General features: G+C 38.6%; 1 protein-coding gene across 5 annotated transcripts in view; it reads left to right on the plus strand.

Moving 5' to 3' along the window:
• The window catches only part of PCNX1 (pecanex 1), a 175995-nt gene that overhangs the window by 145019 nt on the left and 11878 nt on the right, over positions 1-19098 (plus strand). For all 5 annotated transcript variants that reach the window (XM_065941703.1, XM_065941705.1, XM_065941704.1 and 2 more), the window contains 2 exons: positions 13485-13585; positions 14318-14468. In XM_065941703.1, the coding sequence (XP_065797775.1) occupies positions 13485-13585; positions 14318-14468 (252 nt within the window). The remainder of the gene's footprint in view (positions 1-13484; positions 13586-14317; positions 14469-19098) is intronic.

The raw sequence follows: 19098 nt of genomic DNA on the forward strand, positions 1-19098 counted from the left end.
GGTTTGCTGACTCTAGATTGTTGTACCCTCACCTGAATGTTAATAAAGTTGCCTTCAGATGTTTTCCCCCCATAGTTTCCTTCCAAGATAGTTTTCCAAGTTGCATGTTGTACAAAAATAAAAACTCATTCTCTCCACCTTCTCTCATTATATGTATTCTTGGAGGAAATAATCTTTCATACAATAGCTGTACCTGTCTTCTAAAGAGCTTGAAATAATGTTTTTTGTAAGTGTGGCCCTGGATTAATTGCATTAAAACTACCTGGAACACTAGACTGCAAGGATTCTTCTCAACTTGACTTTGCTTCCTGCTTCTTAAATGACTGTACTTTTCTTTCACCTTTGTTAGTGTTAGCAACCAGTCTGAGAATTTCTAATTCAGTTGAGGATATAAGACACATGCCTTCTCCAACCATAACAAAATAGAGCTACTATGGTTGAACCAATTTTTTTTCTTTGAGTACGTTAGCAACACAGCTACACTTCCTCTGGCTTGCATTGCTTCTGATGTGACATCTGTAGTCATTCTTATCTTTGCTGTTCTGTACAAATAATAAAGGCACACCTCAGAGATATGGCAGGTTTCATTCCAGACAACCACAATAAAGCAAATATCACAGTAAAGCAAGTCACACGAATTGTTTGCTTTCCTAAACCGTTGTAAATATTATGTTTACATTTTACTAAGTACCCTTTTAGGCTATTTGCATCAGATGACCAGTATCTTGGATATGTAATGCAAACGGCCAACTCACTGGAAAAGTCCCTGAGGCTGGGAAAGACTGAGAGCGGAAGAAGAAGGGGGTGGTCAGAGGACGAGATGACTGGATGGCATCACCAGTGCAGTGGACGTGAACTTGGGCAAACTTCAGGAGGTGGTGAGGGACAGGGAGGCCTGGCATGCTTCAGTCCATGGGTTCACAGAGAGTTGGACACGACTGGGAGACTGAACAACAACCTATCAAGTGTTTGATAACCTTATGTAAAAAACATGATGATGTACATTACTTAATTTAAAAATACTTTATTGCTTAAAAAATGCTAGTCATCATCTGAGCCTTCAGCAAGTCATGATCTTTTTGCTGATGGACATTTTGAAATATTTTGAGAATTACCAAAATGTGACCTAGGGACATAAAGTGAGCAAGTGCTATTAGAAAAAATGGTGCCAATAGACTAGCTTGAAACAAGGTTGCCACAAACCTTCAGATTAAAAAAAAAAAAAGTATCTGCAAAGCACAGTAAAGCAAAATGCAGTAAAACAACATATACTGGTATACGTCACGTAATATGTGTTTTTTTTTCCCCCACTGGCTCATTTTAAGATTTTTCCTTTCATCACTACTTTAAGTAGTTTATGCTGTTTTCTTCATGTTTCTTGTTCTTGGAATTCATTGAGCTGCTTGAATCCCTAGGTGTGTATCATTTTCATCAGATTTGGGAATATTTCAGTGATTGTTTTCTCAAAATGTTTTTCTGTTTTCCTCCTTGCCTTTGTGGGGTTGTGGGAGAACTCCAATTACATTTATATTAGGCTGTCTAAAGCTGTTCTATGACTCACTGATGCTCTGTTGTTTTTTTTTCAGTTTTTGTGTTTAATTTTGTGTAATTTCTGTTGATATATTTTTAGATCATTTATTTTTTTTCTTCTTCATTAATATCATTAATCTCATCCAGTGTATTTTTCATATTCTCAGACAGTGCATTTTTTTTTTAATCTCCTGAGGTTTAATTTGTGTCTTATATAGACTTTCCATGTCTCTACTTAGCATCCTGTCATTCCTCTGTCTTTTTGAATGTATGGAATACAGTTATAATAACTCTTTCAGTGTCCTTGTTGGCTAATTCTAACATCTGTATCATTTCTGGGTCAATTTTGATTGAGTGATTGATTATTTTTCTAATTGTGGGTTCTATCTTCCTGCTACCCTTGCCTGCCTGACAATTTTTGATTGAGTGCTAGACTTTGTGAATTTTGCCTTGATGAGGCTGGATATTTTTGTATTCCTATAAATATTTTTTCCTTAATTTTTTTTTAATGTAGACCATTTTTAAAGTCTTTATTGAACTTGTTTAATATTGCTTATGTTTTATGTTTTAGTTTTTTTGCCATGAGGCGTGTGGGATCTTAACTCCCTGACCAGGGATTGAACCCTGACCCCCTGCATTAGAAGGCAAGGTCTTAACCACTGGGCCTCCAGGGAAGTCCCTAAATATAATTTTTTTAATCTTTAAAAATTTATTTGGCGGCACTGGGTCTTCATTGCTGCACATGGGCTTCCTCTAATTGTGGCAAGTGGAGGCTACTCTCTAGTTAAGAGTGCACAGGTTTCTCATTGAAGTGCCTTCCTTTGTTGCAGAGCACAGACTAGGGTGCAGAGGTTCAGTTGTTGCAGCTCTAGGGTGAGCTGGCTCAGTCGTGTCTCACGGGCTTAGTTGCCCCACAACACGTGGGATCTCCCCAGACCAGGGATCAAATTCATGTCCCCTGTATTGACAGGTGGATTCTCAACCATTGGACCACCAGGGAAGCCTCGTATAAGTATTTTTGAACTTTGTCCAGTGACAGTTAAATTCTTTGGAGACAATTTGATCTTTTCAGGGTTTACTTTTAACCTTTCTTAGGAGGGACCAAAGCAGCCTTTAATCTGGGGCTATTTTTTTCACATTACTGAGACGGTATTCTTTTGAGCACTAGCCAATTACAGAACTTTCCATTCTTTCTGCATTTTTTCTGTTGGGCTTTTTTCTTGACTTTGGGCCTTGGCTCATGTGCTGATCAGTAATCTGCTGAATTCACAAGGGGCCTTCTACTGGTCTCCAGAGCTTGCTCTCAGTTTAGCTCTCTCCTTCTTGGCACTGTGCCCTGCAAAACTGTAGCCACCTTGACTTTCCCAGACTCCCAGCTGTCTTCTCAACCTGGAGATTACTGGGCTCCTGCAGTCCTCTTCCTTATACCATGGCCTAGAAACTCTTATAGGGCTACCTCATTTGTTTCCCGTTTTCCAGAGATTAGTATCCACTGTCTCAATATATTCTTTTCTTGGTCATTTCAGGTGCAGGGGTGTTGTTGTTCGGTTGCTAAGTCCTGTCCAACTCTTTGCAACGCCATGGACTGCAGCACACCAGTCTCCTCTGTCCTTCACTATCTCCTGGAGTTTGCTAATATTCATGTCCATTGAGTTGTTGATGCTGTCTAACCATCTCATCCTCTGCTGCTCCCTTCTCCTATTGCTTATCTTTCCCAGCTTTGGGATCTTTTTTTTTTTTTGAAGTTATTTATTTTTTTATTGAAGGGTAATTGCTTTACAGAATTTTGTTGTTTTCTGTCAAACCTCAGTATGAATCAGCCATAGATATATGTATATCCCCTCCCTTTTGAACCTCCCTCCCATCTCCCTTCCCATCCCACTCCTCTAGGTCGATACAGAGCCCCTATTTGAGTTTCCTGAGACATACAGCAAATTTCCTATTGACTATCTGTTTTACATATGGTAATGTACATTTTCATGTTGCTCATGTTCCATGTCTTGCCCTCTCCTCCCCTCTCTTTATATCCATAAATCTATTCTCTATGTCTATTTCTCCATTGTTGCCCTGTAAATAAATTCTTCAATACCATTTTTCTAGATTCCATATATATGTGTTAGAATATGATATTTATCTTTCTCTTTCTGACTTACTTTACTCTGTATAGTAGGTTCTAGGTTCATCCACCTCATTAGAACTGACTCAAATGCATTCCTTTTTATGGCTGAGTAATATTCCATTGTGTATATGTACCACAGCTTCTTTATCCATTCATCTGTTGATGGACTTCTAGGTTGCTTTCATGCTCTAGCTATTGTAAATAGTGCTGCAATGAGCAATAGTATACATGTGTATTTTTCAATTTTGGTTTCCTCAGGGTATATGCCTAGGAGTGGGATTGCTGGGTCATATGGTGGTTTTATTCCTAGTTTTTTGAGGAATCTCCATACCGTCTTCCATAGTGACTGTATCAGTTTACATTCCCACCAGTAGTGCAAGAGCGTTCCTTTTCTCCAACATTTATTGTTTGTAGACTTTCTGATGATGGCCATTTCATGTGTTTGTTAGCCATCTGTATGTCTTCTTTGGAGAAATGTCTGTTATTGTCTTTCCTACTTTTGGATTGGGTTGTTTGTTTTTCTGGTATTGAGTTGTATGAGCTGCTTTTATATTTCGCAAATGAATCCTTTCTCAATTGTTTCATTTGCTATTATTTTCTCCGATTCTGAGGGTTGTCTTTTCACCTTGCTTACAGTTTCCTCTGCTGTGCAAAAGCTTATAAGTTTAATCAGGTCCCACTTGTTTACTTTTGTTTTTATTTGTTACTCTAGGAGGTGGGTCATAGAGGATCTTGCTTTGATTTATGTCATCAAGTGTTCTGCCTGTTTTCCTCTAAGAGTTTTATAGTTTCTGGCCTTACATTTAGATCTTTAATCCATTTTAAGTTTATCTTTGTACATGATGTTAGGAAGTGTTCTAATTTCATTCTTCTATGTGTAGCTGTTCAGTTTTCCTAGCACCGTTTATTGAAGAGGCCCTCTTTGCCCCATTGCTTATTCTTGCCTCCTTTGTCAAAAATAAGGTACCCATAGTTGCATGGGTTTATTTCTGGGCTTTCTACCTTATTTCATTGGTCTGTATTTCTGATTTTGTGCCAGTACCATACTGTCTTGATGACTGTAGCTTTGTAGTATAATCTGAGGTCAGGAAGGTTGATTCCTCCAGCTCCATTCTTCTTTCTCAGGACTGCTTTGGCTATTTGGGGTATTTTGTGTTTCCATATGAATTGTGAAATTTTTTGTTCTAGTTCTTTGAAAAATGCCTTTGGTAATTTGAGAGGGATCACATTGAATCTGTAGATTACATTTGATAGTATAGTCATTTTCACAATATTGATTCTTTCTACCCAGGAACATGGAATATCTCTCCATCTATTTATGTCATCTTTGATTTCTTTCATTAGTGTCTTATAATTTTCTGTGTACGGTTCTTTTGTCTTCTTAGGTAAGTTTATTCCTAGATATTTAATTTTTTTTGTTGTTGCAATGGTGAATGGGATTGATTCCTTAATTTCTCTTTCTGATTTTTCATTGTTAGTGTATAGAAATGCAAGTGATTTCTGTGTATTGATATTGTATCCTACAACTTTGCTAAATTCACTGATTAGCTCTGGTAATTTTCTGATACTATCTTTAGGGTTTTCTGTGTACAGTATCATGTCATCTGCCACCAGTGAGAGTTTTGCTTCTTTTCTGATCTGGATTACTTTTATTTCTTCTCTGATTCCTATAGCTGGGACTTCCAGAGCTATGTTGAATAATAGTGGCAAAAGTGGACACCCTTCTCTTGTTCCTGATCCTAGGGGAAATGCTTTCAGTGTTTCACGATTGAGAATAATGTTTGCTGTAGGCTTATCATATATGGCCTTTACTATGTTGAGGTAGGTTCCTTCTGTGCCCATTTTTTGAAGAGTTTTAATCATAAATGGGTGCTGAATTTTGTCAAAGGCTTTTTCTGCTTCTATTGAGATTATCATATGGTTTTTATCTTTCAATTTGTTAATATGGTGTATCACCCATTGATTGATTTGTGTATATTGAAGAATCCTTGCATCCCTGGAATAAACCGAACTTGATCATGGTGTATGAGCTTTTTGATAATGTTGCTGAATTCTGTTTGCTAAAATTTTGTTGAGGATTTTTGCATCTGTGTTCATCAGTGACATTGGCCTGTAATTTTCTTTTTTTGTGTTGTCTTTGTCTGATTTTGGTTTCAGGATTTGGAAGTGTTCCTTCCTCTGTGTTTTTTTGAAAGAGTTTTAGAAGGATAGGCATTAGCTTTTCTCTAAATGTTTGGTAGAATTCTCCTGTGAAGCTATCTGTTCCTGGGCTTTTGTTTTTTGGGAGATTTTTGATCAGCTTCAATTTCAGTGCTTGTAACTGAGTTGTTCATAATTTCTATTTCTTCCTGGTTCAGTCTTGAAAGATTGAACTTTTCTAAGAATCTGTCCATTTCTTCCAGGTTATCTATTTTATTGCCATATAGTTGTTCATAATAGTCTCTTATAATCCTTTGTATTTCTGCATTGTCTGTTGTAACCTCTCATTTTTCATTTCTAATTTTGTTGATTTGATTATTGTCTCTCTTTTTTTTTGGTTGGAGCATTTAATCTATTTACATTTAAAGTAATAATTGATATATATGTTCCTATTGCCATTTTCTTAATTGTTGGGGATTGATTTTGTAGATCTTTTTTCTTCTGTTGTATTTCTTGGCTATATAAGTCCCTTTAACATTTGTTGTAAAGTTAGTTTGGTGGTACTGAATTCTCTTAACTTTTGCTTGTCTGAAAAGCTTTTTATTTCTCCATCAATTTTGAATGAGATCCTTGCTGAGTACGGTAATCTTGGTTGTAGATTTTCCCCTTTCAGTACTTTATATGCCGCCATTCTCTCTGGCCTGCAGAGTTTCTGTTGAAAGATCAGCTTATGGGGTTTCCCTTGTATGTTACTTGTTGCTTCTCCCTTGCTGCTTTTAATTCTTCCTTGGTGTTTAGTCTTTGTTAGTTTGATTAGTGTGTGTCTTGGCGTGTTTCTCCTTGGGTTTATCCTGTATGGGACTCTGCGCCTCTTGGACTTGATTGACTGTTTCCTTTTCCATTTTGGGGAACTTTTCAACTATAATCTCTTCAGAAATTTCCTCATACCTTTCTTTTTCTCTTCCTCTTCTGGGACTCCTTTAATTCAAATGTTGGTGCATTTGTTATTGTCCCAGAGGTCTCTGAGACTATCCTCGGTTCTTTTCATTCTTTTACTTTATTCTGCTCTTCAGAAGTTATTTCCACCATTTTATCTTCCAGCTTACTGATTCGTTCTTCTGCTTCAGATATGCTGCTATTGATTCCTTCTAGAGTATTTTTAATTTCAGTAATTGTGTTGTTTGTCTCTGTGTGTTTATTCTTTAATTCTTCTAGGTCTTTGTTAATTGATTCTTGTATTTTCTCCATTTTGTTTTTAAGGTTTTTGGTCATCTTTACTGTCATTATTCTGAATTCTTTTTCAGGTAGTTTGCCTATTTCCTCTTCATTTATTTGGACCTCTGTGTTTCTAGTTTGTTCCTTCATTTGTGTAGTATTTCTCTGCCTTTTCATTATTATTTTTTTTTACTTACTGTATTTGAGGTCTCCTTTTCCAGGCGTCAAGAAAAGTTGAATTCTTTCCTTGAAGAAGGTTGAATTCTTTCTTCCTTTTGGTTTCTGCCCTCCTAAGGTTGGTCCAGTGGTTTGTCTAAGCTTCGTATAGGGTGAGATTGTATTGAGTTTTTGTTTGTTTTTCCTCTGATGGGCGAGGCTGAGTGAGGTGGTAATATTCTCTGCTGATGATTTTGTTTGTGTTTTTGTTTTGTTTGTTGTTTAGATGAGGTGTCCTGCACAGGGTGCTACTGGTGGTTGGGTGATGCTGGGTCTTTATTCAGATGGTTTTGTTTGTGTGAGTTCTCACTATTTGATACTCTCTAGGGTTAGTTCTCTGGTAGTCTAGTGTCTTGAAGTCAGTGCTTACACTCCAAAGGCTCAGGGCTTGATCTCTTGTCAGGAAGGAGGATTCCACAAGTGATTTTTTATGGCATTAAGTGAGATTAAACTAAATATCCAAAAAAACGAGAAACCAGAGATGAACCCCAGACAAATGGTAGTTACAAAAGCAGGCAAATAATAATTAAAATAATGGAATATACACATAGACACCCATGAGCAAAGTCAAAACAGTCCAATAAAAATAAAGTACAGTAGATTGATCTGGTGAACAAAGGAAATCGAAAATTATATTTGCCAGTTAAGAAAAAAACTAACTAAAGCACAAACTGGAAAACAAAACTAAATCAAGGTGACAAGTGGGGAATAAAGCAATGAAAACAAAGCTAATAAATATGTTGAGAAGAAGGGAAAGTAAGAAAAAGAAAGAATAGATATGGAAAGTTAAGTAGAGGTAGATGAAGAAGATTTATATTAAAGATTAACTACAAGGGGAAAAGAACAGTAGCAAAGGCAAACAATGGAATAAATGTAGAAAGCATATAATAGGTTTTAAAAAATTAAAAACTAAAATTATAAAAAAGAAGGAGAAAAAAGGAAAACTCCACAGAACTGCAAAAGCCCAACGTAGAGGCAGAGGTTTATAACAATAAAAAGTGTGACTGAATATACACATATATGTATACACCCATAAGCAAAAGCAAAACAGTCCAGCAAAAATAAAGTACAATAGATTGACCCAGCAAACAAAGGAAACTAAAAATTTTATCTACCAGAACAAAACTAACTAAAGCACAAACTGGAAAACAAAACCAAAGCAAGGTGCCAATTGGGGAATAAAGCAATGAACATAAAACTAGCAAATATTTTGAGAAGAAAGAATAGCAAAGAAAGAAAGCATAGATATGCAAAGTTATAAGAGGTAGATAAAGATTTATATATGTTAAAGATTAACTGCAAGGGGAGGAGAACAGTAGGAGAAGCAAACAAAGGCATACATGTAGAACAAATAATAATGGGTTTAAAAAATTAAAATTAGAAACAGAGAAAGGAAAAAAAGGAAAACCCCACAGAACTGCAAAAGCCCAACATAGAGGCAGAGGTTTATAACAACAATAAAAAATGTGACTGCGGGGGGAAAAAAGCTCAAAAGCCTAATTGGATTTCATAGTGCCAGTAAAATCACCAACTACAACAGAGGGGGAGGAAAAAAGGAAAAAAATCCAAAAGAATCTACAGAACAAGTCAAAACATAAGAATAATGTTTTTCTTGAGTCACTGCTGTCAGAGTCCTTTCCCTCGCTGGGAGTCACAGTCCAGCTCACCTCCCTAGGGTGCCCTCCAACCCTGTGCTGATCTCTGGACCTGCTGTGGGCAGCTCAGATTCTAATCTGGTCCTGCTCCTGTGTGTTCTTGCCTCCAGTGTCCACAGCTATCAGAGCTAGTGCATTTTCTTTTGTGGGAGCTCTCAATGCCCTTTAATGTATTCCATAGACAACAGAGTCTGCCTAGTTGATCGTGTGGATTTAATCTGCAGCTTGTACAGCTGGTGGGAAGGTTTTGGGTCTTCTTCCTTAGCCACACTGCCCCTGGATTTCAATTGTGGTTTTATTTGCACCTCTACGTGTGGGTCGTCCACTGGGGCTTGCTCCTGATGCTGCCCTGGAGGACTTGGGTCTGCCTCTGTGAGGGCCAGGTTTGGAGGTGGTGCAGCTGCTTGGGTCACAGGGGTTCTGGCAGCACCAGATACTCGGGAGTTGGTGGCTAGGGCAGCAGGAAATATAGGGCTCCAGGAGGGTATGGCAACCAGTATTGGCCAATATGCTCCAATATTCTGGAGAACCCCTCTCCCTGACAGAGAAGCCTAGCAGGCCACAGTCTACAGGCTTGCAAAGAGTTGGACACGATCAAGTGACCCTGCAAGCATAGGTACACGACTTTTTTTTGCCTGTGGCAGCTCTGCCCCAGTGAGAGTTGAGTGTGAAGGTGGTGCAGCTGCTTGGTTTGTGGGGAGCCGGGCGGCCCAAAGTGTGCAGGGACACGGACTGCCTCCACTGCAGGAGTTATAGCTCTATCAGAGTCTTTTTTCGGAGCCTCTTATAGCTGACGATCAGAAGGCCTCTTTGGCCAGCCTTTCTCCATAGCTCTGCCCATTCAGGCACTTAACTCCCTTGCCTGGGGTCCTTCTCTGTTTTTTGGTGTGTCAGGCACATAGAGGGGACCCCTGGCTGGGGTCCTACTCTGTAAATTGGCAGGTCAGGCACATAGAGGGGCACCCTGGGTGGGGTCCTGTTCTGTAAATTGGCAGGTCAGGCACTTAAAGGGGCACCCTGGCTGGGGTCCTGCTCTGTAAATTGGCAGGTCAGGCACATAGAGGGGACCCCTGGGTGGGGTCCTGCTCTGTAAATTGGCAGGTCAGGCACTTAAAGGGGCACCTTGGCTGGGTCCTACTCTGTAAATTGGCAGGTCAGGCACATAGAGGGGCCCCCTGGGTGGGGTCCTGCTCTGTAGTTCAGCGTGTCAGGTGTTTGATGAGCCAGCCTCTCTACTGTTCAGCTGCAGATGCTGGCGGTGTGGGGAGAGAGACTGTGGTGGTGGCTCCACCCCCAACACGTGACTCGGCAGTATTGCCTTGCTTCCATGGTTGCCCGACTTTTCTCCACAGACATTTCCCACCACCACCTCCTCCTTCACATCCCCTTGGCAGCCCTCGCTCTGGAATCGCTCCACAATCCCTAAACTCCAGCTCCCAGCCACTGCACCTTCCAGGAGACCAGCGTTCCTGTCCGGGATATGTATGGCTGCGGCAGGGACTGTCTGATTCCAATTTAGGCTGCTGTAGATCAGTTGTTTTATTCTCACCCTTGAATGTTTCTCCTCTGACTCAGAGAATTGCCCCATTGTGGGGATTGGATCCCTGCTTCACTTCCCTCACCCACTGAGGGCAGGTCCAGCCCTACTAACACTCCTGTTTTTCCCCCTAGTTCCTTCATCTTACTGAGTTTTGCGTGGTTCTATACATTCTTTTCCACTGGTCAGGTACCCCTGTCCACTCTCAGCTGGCGTTCTGCATGCACTTCTGTGTCTGAAGGTGTATTCCTGATGTATTGTGGAGAGAGATTTACTCCAAGTCCACCTACTCCTCCACCATCTTGTTCTCCCAGGATCTTTTTCAATGAGTCGGCTCTTCACGTCAGGTGACCCAAGTATTAGAGCTTCAGCTTTAGCAGCAGTGTGGTTATTACTCTATCTTGACCAGTTGCAGAAGCCTGAGCTAAGTTAAAAAAAAATTTTTTTTCCCTTTAACAGAAGCAGTACATTTTCAGCATATAGAGTTGACTGGGTCTGGGGGAGAGGGAGACAGAAAAGAAAGAGACATAGGATCTCCTTTACAGTTAAAATTAACCAAATTCTCCAAGCCAGGCTTCAGCAATATGTGAACCGTGAACTTCCAGATTTTCAAGCTGGTTTTAGAAATGGCAGAGGAACCAGAGGTCAAATTGCCAACATCCGCTGGATCATCGAAAAAGCAAGAGAGTTCCAGAAAAACATCTATTTCTGCTTTATTGACTATGCCAAAGCCTTTGACTGTGTGGATCACAACAAACTGTGGAAAATTATTAAAGAGATGGGAATACCACTTGACCTGCCTCTTGAGAAACCTGTATGCAGGTCAGGAAGCAACAGTTAGAACTGGACATGGAACAACAGACTGGTTCCAAATAGGAAAAGGAATACGTCAAGGCTGTATATTGTCACCCGGCTTATTTAACTTTATGCAGAATACATCATGAGAAACGCAGGAGGAAGCACAAGCTGGAATCAAGATTGCCAGGAGAAAAACCAATAACCTCAAATATGCAGATGACATCACCCTTATGGCAAAAAATGAAGAAGAACTAAAGAGCCTCTTGATGAAAGTGAAAGAGGAGAGTCAAAAAGTTGGCTTAAAGCTCAACATTCAGAAAACTAAGATCATGGCATCCGGTCCCATCACTGCATGGGAAATAGATGGGGAAACAGTGGCTGACTTTATTTTTGGGGGCTCCAAAATCACGGCAGATGGTGATTGCAGCCATGAAATTAAAAGACGCTTACTCCTTGAAAGGAAAGTTATGACCAGCATAGACATAGCATATTAAAAAGCACAGACATTACTTTGTCAACAAAGGTCCATCTAGTCAAGGCTATGGTTTTTCCAGTGGTCATGTATGGATGTGAGAGTTGGACTATAAAGAAAGCTGAGCGCCAAAGATTTGATGCTTTTGAACTGTGGTGTTGGAGAAGACTCTTGAGAGTCCCTTGGACTGCAAGGAGATCCAGCCAGTCCATCCTAAAGAAGATCAGTCCTGGGTGTTCATTGGAAGGACAGATGTTGAAGCTGAAACTCCAGTACTTTGGCCACCTGATGTGAAGAGCTGACTCATTTCAAAAAACCCTGATGCTGGGAAAGATTGAGGGCAGGAGGAGAGAGGGACGACAGAGGATGAGATGGTTGGATGGCATCATGGGTTTGGGTGGACTCTGGGAGTTGGTGATGGACAGGGAGGCCTGGTATGCTGCGGTTCATGGGGTCGCAAAGAGTAGGACATAACTGAGCAACTGAACTGAACTGAACCCAGTAATAATTAAAAATTAATTAAGCTAGTATCTTAGCTGGCCTTTTCTGTTTATGTTAATGGTTTATAAAATCAGATAAATACATATATATATATATATATATATATATATATATATATATATCATTGAAAAATACTGAATAAGTAAGCTCATTAAAGCCCTAGATCCATGATTCTGCAATTTTAGCGTACATTAGAATGTGATGGGAGTGTGATAGGTGGACCCCACCTCCAGAACTTGACTTCACAGGTCTGAAATGGCTCTAGAATTTGCATTTCTAGTAAGTTCCCAGGTGATAATTCTGTTGCATCCCAGGATTACACTTTGAGAACCGCTGCATTCGATTGTTTCTCATTAATTGAGATGCTACCAAGATTCTCTTTAGTATTATATAAGGTATACCATTTTGTTTGTGTGTATATATATAATTAATACACACTTTTATAGATAATATATATTTAATAGTCAGTAATAAAGGTATGCAATTGTTGAAAGAATTAAAAGGTTGAAGGAAAGCAATATTTTATAGACATCAATTTAATTTTCTTTAATGTGGTTATAGTCACTGATAGGCTAATGCTGTTGTCACTGATGCTTGCCAGGTTAAGTCCAAAAGTAACTAATTAATAAACAGAATATTTCAGGAGAGGGCAGTATCAGTAATGATGTATATTAGCAAGTACTTTGAGACGTTTAGCTAAGATCCTAACAGTCTAATACAGCCTTTTTTTTTTAGTTCCAGTATTATTATAAAGCATTAGGTTTATTTAAAGATTCCAAATTACCTCTTTATACACATTCATACTTCAATTTATGCTGTTTCTTTTCATTAGAACTTATATTTGAGGAGATAGTAAGTATATACTAGTTGAGTTCCTTATCCTGTCTGATTTTTTAAATAGATTCTTCTGATTTGTCAAATACTCATATACCATTCTGATAAGTAACATTCTTTTGTTCTTTTTTTATTGAGGTGTGATTGATATACAGCATTAATTAGTTTTGGGTATATAGCATAATGATTTGATGTTTGTAAATATTGCAAAATGATCACAACAGCTCTAGTTAACATCCTTCATCATACAGTTACAGAATTATGTTTTCCTTGTGATGAGAACCTACAAGATCTACTCTGTTAGTAACTGTCAGATATGCAGTAGAGTATTAATAAGCTGGAATCAACCATGCTATGCATTACATTCCCACGACTTGCTCATTTTATAAGCAGAAATTTGTGACTTTCGATCCCCTTCACTCTGTTCCTTGTTTTCTTTCTTGCTTTTTTTTGTTTGTTTGTTTAAAGCCACTGGATGTGGACAAAGATTCATCTCTGGTGACTCTTTGTTATGGACTCTGTGTTCTGGGACGGAGAGCTTTGGGAACTGCATCCCACCATATGTCCAGGTAAGGAAGGCATTGCTGTTTTCAAAAACAAACTGGGAAGCTCTATAACCAAAATCTGAAATGGTTTTTAATGGAAACATTCTATGTTAATTTATTACAAATGTTTCTTCAGATATTGTATATATCTTTTTAGTAAACACAGTGGAATTCTAAGTGGTTAAAAGAACTAACTTTTAAAATTCACACGTGTGGGTAGCTACAGATAATGAGAATTTAATAATTTAAGACATTTAAAAAATAACTCATATGATTGGTGTCTTCCATATACATCTATTTTTCTAACAGTTCACCTCCTTTTATTTTTATTTTTCTCCTTTCAATCTTTGCTTGGAACATTTATATTCATATAATGGTACGCTAGATTTGGGGATTCTAAATGTAAACTGGATTTCTTGTTGTGAACACCCAGTTGAATTAGAATTAAGAAATGCCACATAACGCTTCTTTTCTGATTACTTCAAGTTTTCCATTAGGCCCTCCTTACTTTTAAGTTACAGAGTCTTTACCTTCTGATTATGTTCTGGGACTCACTGTTACAGTAGTTCATAAACAAGGGTCCAGGGCAAAGAGCGTTGACCCTTGTGATTCTGATTCAGGGGTGCTGATGTTAGTTCTTGGCGTCTGTATCTTCAAAACACTCCCAGATGATTCTGATGCATAACCAGATGTTAGAATCAGTGTAATGGAAGACCTTTGTCAAAATATGTAAACTTTTATCTCCAATCTTAACAGTAATTTAGAGTCATTCCTCTATGGATTGCATGCCCTGTTTAAGGGAGATTTCCGTATTTCTTCAATTCGGGACGAGTGGATCTTTGCTGACATGGAATTGCTGAGGAAAGTGGTAGTCCCTGGGATTCGCATGTCCATTAAGCTTCATCAGGTAAGAGGGGGGATTTCTCATGGACTGCTGGATTTAGTGGTGCTTCTTCACTCGACTCCCAAATTGTGTTCCTTAGGATAGCCTTTTGAAAAATAATGATTTGAGACAAAGAAAAACGTGATTCATGACATGATATTAAATCTTAGAAGCCTGAAACGGTGTGTGTAACAGTGAATTTGAATAGTAATAGGAGAGAGTGACCTGGGCATGAACTTGAAGAACAATACAAGCAGTGACAAATTGAAAATAAAAGCCTTGGGCCCCCGTAATGGTTGCTTTGACTTCAGGTGATTGTAATTCATGCCTGTTCTCAGGTGACTGTAATTCATGCCTGTTCTGTGGGTAAATGTTGGTTGATTCCCAGTGCAATATAACAACATCTCAGGAGTCTTACACGTGTTGGTATTACTTAACTATGAGCTTCATTTACCATGTTTTATAGAATAAATGATGGTTAGGACAGAATCAGCCTTAATTAAATAATCCTAGTAAGGTAATAAAATGAAAATGAGACCCCCCCAATGCAAATCTAAAGCCGTGGGCCCCTTTAAGAATGTATTTTGAAATTAGGTACTGGCACTTGCTACCCTTATCGTTCCACATGACGGCTGTGATGAGATCTGAAGAGAGCACGTGACAGTACTCATTAAATGCACCGCTGTGCTTGAGTGTGGACGCCCCTGACTGCCAAACAAAAGCTGGATTACCCTTCAGAGGATTTTACCATGACCTAATGGAATGAAGTTAACATCCTGTGTTATTTAGAAGCATTACTAACATAGACTATAGCATTTGAAAATTTCTGTGAAAAGTATACTGTTTTGAGGATGATGGGGAAAAAAATATTCGGGATCAAGAAGAAGAGGGCGGCAGAGGATGAGATGGTTGGATGACATGACCTACTCAATGGCCATGAACTTGGGCAAACTCCAGGAGATAGTGAGGGACGGGGAGGCCTGGTGTGCTGCAGTCCATCGGGTCAGAAAGAGTCAGATACTACTTAGCAACTGAACAACAGCAACAGAATTGTCCATCATCAGACTGGCTTTAGAGTTTCAAGACAAAATTCAGTGTATTTTAAAGAAAAAGATAATGATTTTTATTAAAATGTTTTTAAAACTTAACAATTTCTCAGAAGATATTGTGTTTCTGCTACGTATGAAATACTCTTTAATGTAGCATAATTATTTAACAGCTCCTGACAGACATCTTTAATTCTAAACATCACAACCGATATTTTATCTCCATCTCGCAGAGAGGAAACTGGGGCACAGACTCTCTGTATTTTCTGATCCCTGTCCCTCCCTATAAGTGCTCTTGCCTGGTGCTTCCAATCCATTTCCTTACATGTGTTTTTAGCCTGTGACAGTGGTTCTCTACCTTATAATCAGGCCCAACACAGTTGAGTCCAGCGCACTGTCATCATTAGCCATGATTGACAGCAACAGTGACAGATTGGGAACGGTTAAGGAGGTGGACTTGGGAACCCAGGGCTCTAGAGTGCTGAGGGAGGGGAGAGGATGAGAACACAGAGGCAGCCTGGAGAAGTTCTGTGATCCACATACACCTTGGAGAAGAGTGAGATTGACCTGTGAAGTAACAAGCAACAGCCATTCACTGAATATCACTGTGACAGTGGGTTGCTGGTGAGAGACTCTCGGACCAGGAAAAGATAGATGTGTAAATCAGTGCTGTTCATCTCCAGAGTTCCCTTGAACCCATGAAAATCCACAAAAGGCTTCTATGTTAAAGTGTTAGTACACATGTATACTACTTGGCATGTGACCCAGCAAGTCCACTTCCACATATTTACCCAAGAAAATGAAAGCGTATGCCCACCCAAAGACTTACCCACGTGTGCATAGCAGTTCTAGTCCCAAGAGCCCAAAGCTGCAGATAATTCCAGTGCTCATCAATAGATAGAATATTATTTAGCAATAAATATACATGATCTACTGTTAGATGCCACAGGAAGAATGAATATCAAATATTATACAGAGTAAGAGAAGTCAGGTGTAAAAAGAATGCTTATTGTATTATTTTATTTAGGTAAAATTTAAAACAGGCCAAACTAATCTGTAGTGACAGAAAGCAGATCAGTGGTTGCTTGGGATGTAGAGATTGAATGCCAGAGGCCAGGAAGGAACTTTGAAATGACAGAAATAGTCTATATTTAGATTGTATCAGTGGTTAACACAGGTTTACACATTTGTCAAAGTGCGTCTGACTGAGCTCTTAAAATGGGTGCAATTTATTATGTGTAAATTATACCTCAACTGATTCTTTTTAAAAAGATTCTTTTTCCAGAGAGCTAAATATATAAAATTTCTGTTAACCTTTGTTTCAGACACAGTCTCTGATAGGGTGCTTTTAAATTTTTAATTCTGTTTTTACTTTAGAAATTAAAACTGTTATCTGTATAATATTTAATTTTACAGTGTTCTGTAATGTATCAGTGTTCTCATCCACATAATCACCCATAGCCCAGAGATTTATTTTACTCACAGTTTTGTAGCTGAAGATTAGCCAAAACTGAGAGAAATTAAGTAAATCTCCCTTTTCATGTGTTCTCTCTTGTACTCTAATCATTTTGTAAAACAGCTTACTTCCTTATTTTTTTTTTCCCACTTGTGTCTTTAAGGGAGTTTACATGGTTGTTAGAGCTAAAATACACCAATTAAAGTCTAGCTTGGTTTACAAGAGATACATAATGAAAATCTTAACCTGTGATCTCCTTGAGGACAATGATAGTGTCTTAGTAATCTTTATATCCTCATTGCTTATTAGCACAGTACTTGGCAGCCAGTGAGTTTTACATGAGTTGCATCGTTTTAAAAAAATAGTGTTTCCTATGCATCTTCTCATAACTTCTCAAGTGTATTTCTAAAATGCTTCTGAAAACTTTTCCTAGAATTGGAAATATTATCTCTTTTTATTTATTGGAAAACTAATGGAAAACAATGAAAAGTAAACATCTCCTGAGAATAAGCATCTTCTGTCATCCCATACCATCATACAATACTTCAAGAAGCAGTTACTGCCAATAATTGGATGCCTATCTTCTCGGCTTTCCCCAAGTTCATTCATACATTTTCAACTATATTTATACATATTTTCCTTTTTAAAAATGTAGTCGTGCTGTGTAAATTGATCTGGGGTGCAAGCTTTTTTCCCAGTTAGTATAATGTGGACACCTTCTAAGTTAGCACCTGTAGAGGCATTTCACTTTTTTTTAATGACTCTGTAGTTTTCCAGAGTGTAATTTTTACTCTGTTTATTCAGCTCTTTCTCTATTCATGGACATTCTGCTTGTTTCAAATATTTATCAGTAAAACACTGCTGAATGATGTCCATAGAACTTTACATATTCATTCAACCATTTCAAGCCCAATGAAAATAAATACTTGGACAGGAATGAACAATCTCCACTTTTGGCATGCCTAATGTTTTCAGACTTTGTGTCCATTTTACTAAGAATGTGTTTATTGCTTGTCTCTGCACTTTTATTTTCTATTCAGATAATTGTACAAATAGTACTAATCCAAGGATGTCATTTCTTCCCTGAGTATCTTGCTGAAGGAGAGCATCTTATGTCAGAATGAAAAAATACTCAAAAAATGTATTCAACTTCTGGCACTACAATCATATACTAATTTTCTAAACCTCATTGTTCAGCCTCTAAGTCACGTCAGACTCTTTGTGACCTGTGGACTGCAGGCTTCTCTGTCCTTCACTATTTTCTGGAGTTTGCTCAAACTTATGTCCATTGAGTCAGTGATGTCATCCAACCATCTCATCCTCCATTGCCCCCTTCTCCTCCTACCCTCAATCTTTCCCAGCTTAAGCCTCGTTGAGCTTCAGTTTCCAAATTTGTCAAATGCTGGCATTATCTGTTCAACCTACTTGACAAGATTGTACAAGTTAGGTGAGATCATGTGTTGGAGAACTTTGTACACTATGTACCCACATGTACAATGAAGACTTCCGTTATTCTCATGTCAGTGACCCTCCAGACCTGGAGGTGCATCCTTGGGGATATCGTCTTCTTGCTCTCACCGTCTCACCTCCAGATAGCACACACTCCAGTCAGTTGGCCTGAGCACAATGAGTTACTTTACCTGGATGTAAAAATTTATCAGCCTCTTAACCATAAATATGAAGACAGCCAATATAGTATTTGTGTTTCCTTAATAACATACCAATTCAGAAATTCCAAATTGTGTTATGATTATTGGGGTTTATATCCTGTATCCCCTGTTAATTTTGGGGTTTCTGAATGGGAAGTGTTAATACATTTCATATACTCCATTGTTTCATCCAAGCTATCTGCCATAGAGTCTCCCATGTGACAAATATTAAATAACAACTTACCAAGTAAATGAGTAGTTGCTAAGACCAAGAAGACCTAGCTTCTTTAGGACTTAGGACCCTTAATTTGTCCTCAGAGCTCATAGTTTTGAGCCTTATCTTAACTAGATGAGAGGCAGGATAAAAAATTGTATATCGTTAGCATCCTAGAGATGAGACTTTAAGTGAAAAGCACCTAGTTAAAAAGAAACATAATTTAGAGACCTTTTATGTAGCTTTAACGGTGAGATGCTTGGCGGGATTGGGGGCAGGAGGAGAAGGG

This window comes from Muntiacus reevesi, chromosome 7 (assembly GCF_963930625.1).
Source record: "Muntiacus reevesi chromosome 7, mMunRee1.1, whole genome shotgun sequence".
In the NCBI taxonomy this organism is placed as follows: Eukaryota; Metazoa; Chordata; class Mammalia; order Artiodactyla; family Cervidae; genus Muntiacus; species Muntiacus reevesi.